The 5,731-nt window shown below is 33.1% G+C and overlaps 1 protein-coding gene across 1 annotated transcript; it reads right to left on the bottom strand.

The window, feature by feature from the left end:
• Positions 1-265: 265 nt before the first annotated feature.
• LOC105319371 (potassium voltage-gated channel protein Shaw) lies at positions 266-5,256 on the bottom strand. Its single transcript, XM_011416888.4, has 2 exons — positions 4,509-5,256; positions 266-1,575 (listed from the first exon to the last, which is right to left on the bottom strand). Exons 1-2 carry the CDS (start codon positions 4,995-4,997, stop codon positions 712-714), a joined length of 1,353 nt encoding a protein of 450 aa, XP_011415190.3. The 5' UTR covers positions 4,998-5,256; the 3' UTR covers positions 266-711.
• Between the last annotated feature and the right edge of the window lie 475 nt (positions 5,257-5,731).

Raw genomic sequence — 5,731 nt, forward strand, 5'->3', positions numbered from 1 at the left:
AAACAGTTCAACTATATAGTGTCACTTTTAGAGCTCAATGGGCACTTTGAAATACATTAAAAATTTTATTTTAAATGCATGCAGTTAATTTAATTTAATTTAAAAGATGGTTTGATTCGAATGAGTTAACACTGTTAATGTTAACTTTAGTAACATAATACAACGAGTCGAAAAAAAATTCTTTTTAAACGAATTTTTCAAAATTAGTTTATGTTTGTTTATTTTTAACACACTTTAATCAATTGTAAGTCTAAATCATATTTGTATTTGTTTAGTTTTTAAATATCTTATTGTATTCCTAAGACTCACTGCCAGCAAAAAAAATATCGACCGGGTAAGATTGTTTTAGCACCATAATTTGTTGAATGTTTTATTTTTTCCCTCTTTGATTGATAAATATCACATGCAAAAGAACTTTTTTTTTTTACCTATTTACATAAATTGATCGTGCCACTCTCGTGAAATCACTAGAAAATTCAGGAGACGTTTAAATTTTTTTGAATCCTGGAAAGATGAGCGGAATTTTATCTGAACAGTTGTCTTTTTAAAACATGTTGAAAGAATTACTAAGAAAACAAAACAATTGCAAAAACTGACGAGACATCTTCCCAACAGTTTATAACAGCTTAAATCTTGAAGGATTATTTTCTTGTTTCGAATAGATTCTTTAGTGTGGATAAAGAACAGCTGTCCACGCTTTCCTACTTGCCATTAAAATTTGGAACACCCAATTCCACCTGAATTGTTACATTTCTGTTTCTTTTTTTGTGAAGCTTTTCCTTCTTCAAAATTCTTAACGGGAAGACTAGATTTCTTGTGTTTATCTCGCACTTTGTAGCAACTGTAGAAATTTCCGTAATTACTTGAAATCACAACGATCGGTATTGTACCGATCAAAATTCCAGAAAAGGCAGCCATTGTTCCGATCACGTGACCAAAGACAGATTCCGGAACTTTATCACCATAGCCAACGGTTGTTAATGTAATCAAAGCCCACCATATAGATTCAAAGAAGTCGGTAAACTCGCTGTTTTTTCCTTGTTCGGCAAAATAAATAACCGCTGCAAATATACACGCACACGTCAGAAAGAGGGCAGCGAAAAACAAGAACTCGATGAAATTGACCTTGATACACAGTTTGATGATTTTCATTCCCCTGGTGTGCATTAAAAGACGAAATAAGCGCAGTGCTCGAAGTGCATAGACGTATTTAAAAATACTTGGTCCCATAATGTCTTCATGGCCATTAACCCGAGACAAATCTGAGTACACGATGTGAAAAATCAGAGCAGACACTAATAAATCGATGTAGTTCAATAAATTGAATGCAAACTCCTTTTTGTTGGGACACGAGTACAGTTGGAGTAAGAAATCGATGAACAGGATCAGGTTGGAAGCAAAATCTGTCCACAGGACACAGTGCCGGAACAGTGTTGTATTAGCTAAATGGTCTTCTTTCTCCGCTTCGGATGCGTTATGTTTCGTTGAGTCTTGCAGACTGTAGATGTTTGTTGTTGATAATCCGAACACCAGGATAGACACTGTCACCGAGAAAAAGACCAGTGTAAACCAAGCCTATATTGTAAAAATGTAATAATATCATTCATATTGGATAAATTTTTGTTTACAAATTAAAATTAGATCTTTGATCCGCGCCAACCAAATAAAACGCTACACACAAGCAATCTATTTGGAGCGAATTTAAGGTCTAATTATGATTAGATTGAACTTGTTACTCTTGTATTGACTCAATTGAATCTAAGAACATGGGCGGTCTAGATGGCCAAGGAATGTGCGTTGGTTGAATCGTAAAAGAAATGTTATTTACTATAGTACAAAATCACGTAAAAGCCCACCTTAGTAGGTTTGATTACTTTATGAAACGCAATGAAAAGTAAGTTTACTATTAAAAACAAGTGCTGTCTACCACTGCTTCCCACTGAGTCTTAGCAAATGATATTTACTAGTAATAATATGCTATACAATATAATGTCCATAAGTGTACTCAATTTACTTATTTTTTTGCACCCTCCAAAAGAGTATTGTGAAAACATTTTAATGTACATGTACATGTATAGTGGAGTATCGGTTCAAACTTTTGTTCACCGAAACTGTTTTTTTTCCCATTGTTTATAAAGAAGACTTTAATAAAATATGGAGTATAGACCTACTTAATCCAAAAAAAAACTGAGGCTCTCATGTTTTTAAAGATGTTCTTTTTTGGATATACTAGTATGTACTCACCAATTTTGTATCAATTTGCTTCAAGTACCCAGCTTATCTTAATGCTAAATAGCTGAGAAAGGATTTTTTAAATCTTCTTTAAGCTAACGTATTCACGAGGTATTATTATTCCATGATATAAAATCAGTTTACTTTACATCGTAAAATTCTCATTATTTCAGACAGAATTTCTGTAAGAGTGTTTCCCCTTGCTCCTATTGGACAGTCAGAAGGCCGATTGTATAAATCTAATGACCTTAAACTTGATTGGAGGAAGGAATTCTAACTGCTTTATACTCGACACATTAACCCACAAACCACCACCCCCCCTCCCCCCCCCCAAAAAAAAAAATAAAAAATAAATAATCACCTACATAAATAACCTATATGTGTCTGTAAGTCAGATGACATAATATTTATGTTAAAGACCACGTTTATGCTGAAAAAAAATAAACAAATAGCTATTTGTCATATTATGTGAGGGGGGAAGCTCTGTGGCTCTGTGTCGGATATTGGTGATCAAAAAGACAGTAAAAAAAATACAACACTATTGACAGTGTACTCTTATCTGTCACGATAAAGCTCTGAACGTAATTGATCGCTGAATTTGCTACCTATTGAAAGATATTATAGATCTATATTTCATTAGCTCAGACAAACTTTTTTTTAGTACTAAAACGGATACGAGTAAAGTGGGATTGCTACAGGAGTCCCCTGCAACATGCTTCAAAGGCCCTTCGTTAAAAATTAACATTCCGTTATTTATTACGAACTGTAATGTACGTGTGGGGAACTCACGGTTATTTTTTGTTGTTGCGATTTTGGGCCGTGTCCCGTGGAATGAAAAAATGAAAACGATGTTAAATTACATTTAATAAAAGATTAAGGATTTAAAAAAAAAGTTTAATATTATTTATCGAAATAAAGAGATATTTTGGTATAATACACTACCCACTTATTTATTGACTTCCATTTTATTTTATTAACTTGTTTCATTACTTTAACGATTTTTCAGAATAAGGTTTTGTATTAAAGGAATAAAAAGAATTTTTCAGGGTAAAGGGACATATTCACAATTTTAATCATATTTCATTTTTTTATTTTCATTTCAATACTCTTTAGTAAGGCATTTATAATGATCAGCGAATATTTGAGAGTCAGTTGTCGTGTTGCAAGTATGATACAGAGCTCATAATTCTTGAGAAATAAATGTAATATTATTATTTATTCATCACACGGAAATATCGAGCTAAGGATATAGAAAATTTAATTAAAAAGGCCCAGGGACTTCGAAAGTATTGAGTTTTACCAGTTTCTTTGCCTCAACAGTATTTTGATCCATAATGCGTGTTAGGGTCTAATCAATTTGTTTGTGAATTAGCTACTGTTTTATTCGATGCATTTGGTGTAGCACATGTTTGATATACATGTTGTAATATATCTTTCAATCGATTTAGATATTTTTTGTAACAAATAACATTTTTTACAATTCTATCTCAAGGAGAGAGAGAGAGAGAGAGAGAGAGAGAGAGAGAGAGAGAGAGAGAGTCTGGGAAGTGAGAATTAGAATCAGATGTTAATTTGTTTTCCAAACAAAAAATGACACAGTCATGTTGACATTGTAAGTTTTTTAGAAGGCAAAAACTTTTATGCTGACGCTTTTCGACAGAGATAGTCAGTGCTTGTAGAGTCAGAGTTATATAGTTGTAAGAATGTTTAATTAAGAGTTTTGGGTGGTCGTGGTCTTTTTTAGACTGTATTTATCTTCTTCAAAAGAAGAGCTCTGTAAAAAGATATAGCAAAATATTCAAATTTTAAAGCTAAAAATTAATAGAACCATTTTAACAAGAGCTTGGACTTTGGGTAGTGGTGTTAAACAGCAATGTGACGTAGGCCTTTCTACATTATGTAGGCCACTCAGCCATGGCTCTTTGAAACCAAAAAGATTTGTCTGGCTTTTGAGCTTAGCCTACGCAATCGGTGCATATTTTGCTTGAAACCGCGTCATTTTAAACTTGTTTTGACGCAAGAATTAGATAGCTACGTCTTACTGAAAGTCCAAGGTCTTGTTAAAATGGTTCTACATGGATTTTTTTTCTTTTCTAAATGATAGGTTGTTTATCATAGCTATACAACTTATATACATGAAAATTTAAGGAAAATTTGATGGTGAATTTGTTGACCGCCCAGCCTCCTTAACTATGGGTGTATTTGAAGTTATTCAACGTTTATTTCTACGCTAGCTTTATGCATGGATATTACACATGCTTGAAAATGGTTCTTACCTTTCCAAAAATGCTGGATGCAGGTTTTTGCAATATTCTCCAAATATTGTATCTTAATTTTCTCTCGTGTTTTAAGATGCCCATGCCTTCGTTATTGATGATTCTCTCAGGTTTTACCTTAAAATCAAGATCATTTATCATTGCATAGGCTTCACTATCGTCTTCATCATTATATCGAGTTTTCCAGCAACATGATCGTAGAACATTTTCCTGAATTTCCCAGAATTCCAATTCGTTTTTGATACTTCCCGCGCACAACGTTTTTGGAAGATGCAACTCCCCTTTATCATAGAAGTCTAAAATAAAATGAAAAACCATCGGATTTCTATCAATGAAATATTCGTCAAGTTGTTCGTTGTATTCCGGTGCATCTTTCGTTAATTTTCCAAGCTTAGTATTTGGAAACTTGCTAAATTTCGAACCCAACGTGGTGATCAGCGATCCGCGAACGTTGAAGCGTATTTTAAGCTCCTGTTGCTCGCTTCCCATTGTGCGTTGGTATGACACCGTGCACTATAGAACTTGTATTTTGTAGCTGTGCATTCTTGATGTAATTATCAGCTGATTACTTGTTCTCGCTATTGTTGACAAGATGAGCAAAAAAATCGATAAATTAAAATGTACACAGTAGGTGGTAAAAAAAAATTTACCTTGTAGAAATAGACATGAAAAATTGTAATTGCTACTTACTCCCTGGAAATTTAAGAACAAATTTAACTCTCATAAAATATTCATACGTAAAAGGCATGCAATAAACCTGAAAATAAATAGGATGTGTCTAAAAAATATATGTTATTGCATTGATTCATCACATAATGCTACGTATGAAGCAAACTATCAAGTGAACATGCAAGGAAATCCGGTGTTCATGATGCTTAGCAACTCATCTTTATACATACAAAGCACACACGTATTAAAAAAAAAAGAGGCAAAAAGTAAAACAGGATATCAAGAGACACATAGGTCTCCTGAGTTATCTAAATACTTTTGAGTCAACCCATTACTCTGAATGATTTCGCTCTCTTTGATTTTAAAATAATGAACTAAAACACAGTACAATTGAAAATGGGTTTTTATACCAAAATGACGATGGACTTGCACAATGCTGACACGTATACGAGGGTTGTTTGGAAATTATTGAGACATTTGCGTTTACTCCTTTGAAACGAACGACAAATTATTGAAATTTCACACAAATTTCAAATTAATCAAGAACATGTTAC

Source organism: Magallana gigas, chromosome 3 (assembly GCF_963853765.1).
Source record: "Magallana gigas chromosome 3, xbMagGiga1.1, whole genome shotgun sequence".
NCBI classification, from domain to species: Eukaryota; Metazoa; Mollusca; class Bivalvia; order Ostreida; family Ostreidae; genus Magallana; species Magallana gigas.

What these genes read in the sequence shown, in the direction of transcription:
- LOC105319371 (XM_011416888.4), bottom strand. Translation starts at nt 4,997, where the DNA reads ATGGGAAGCGAGCAACAGGAGCTTAAAATACGCTTCAACGTTCGCGGA. An exon ending in CATCCAGCATTTTTGGAAAG is followed by an intron (nt 1,576 to 4,508) that starts GTAAGAACCATT and finishes TTTACAATATAG; the next exon opens with GCTTGGTTTACACTGGTCTT.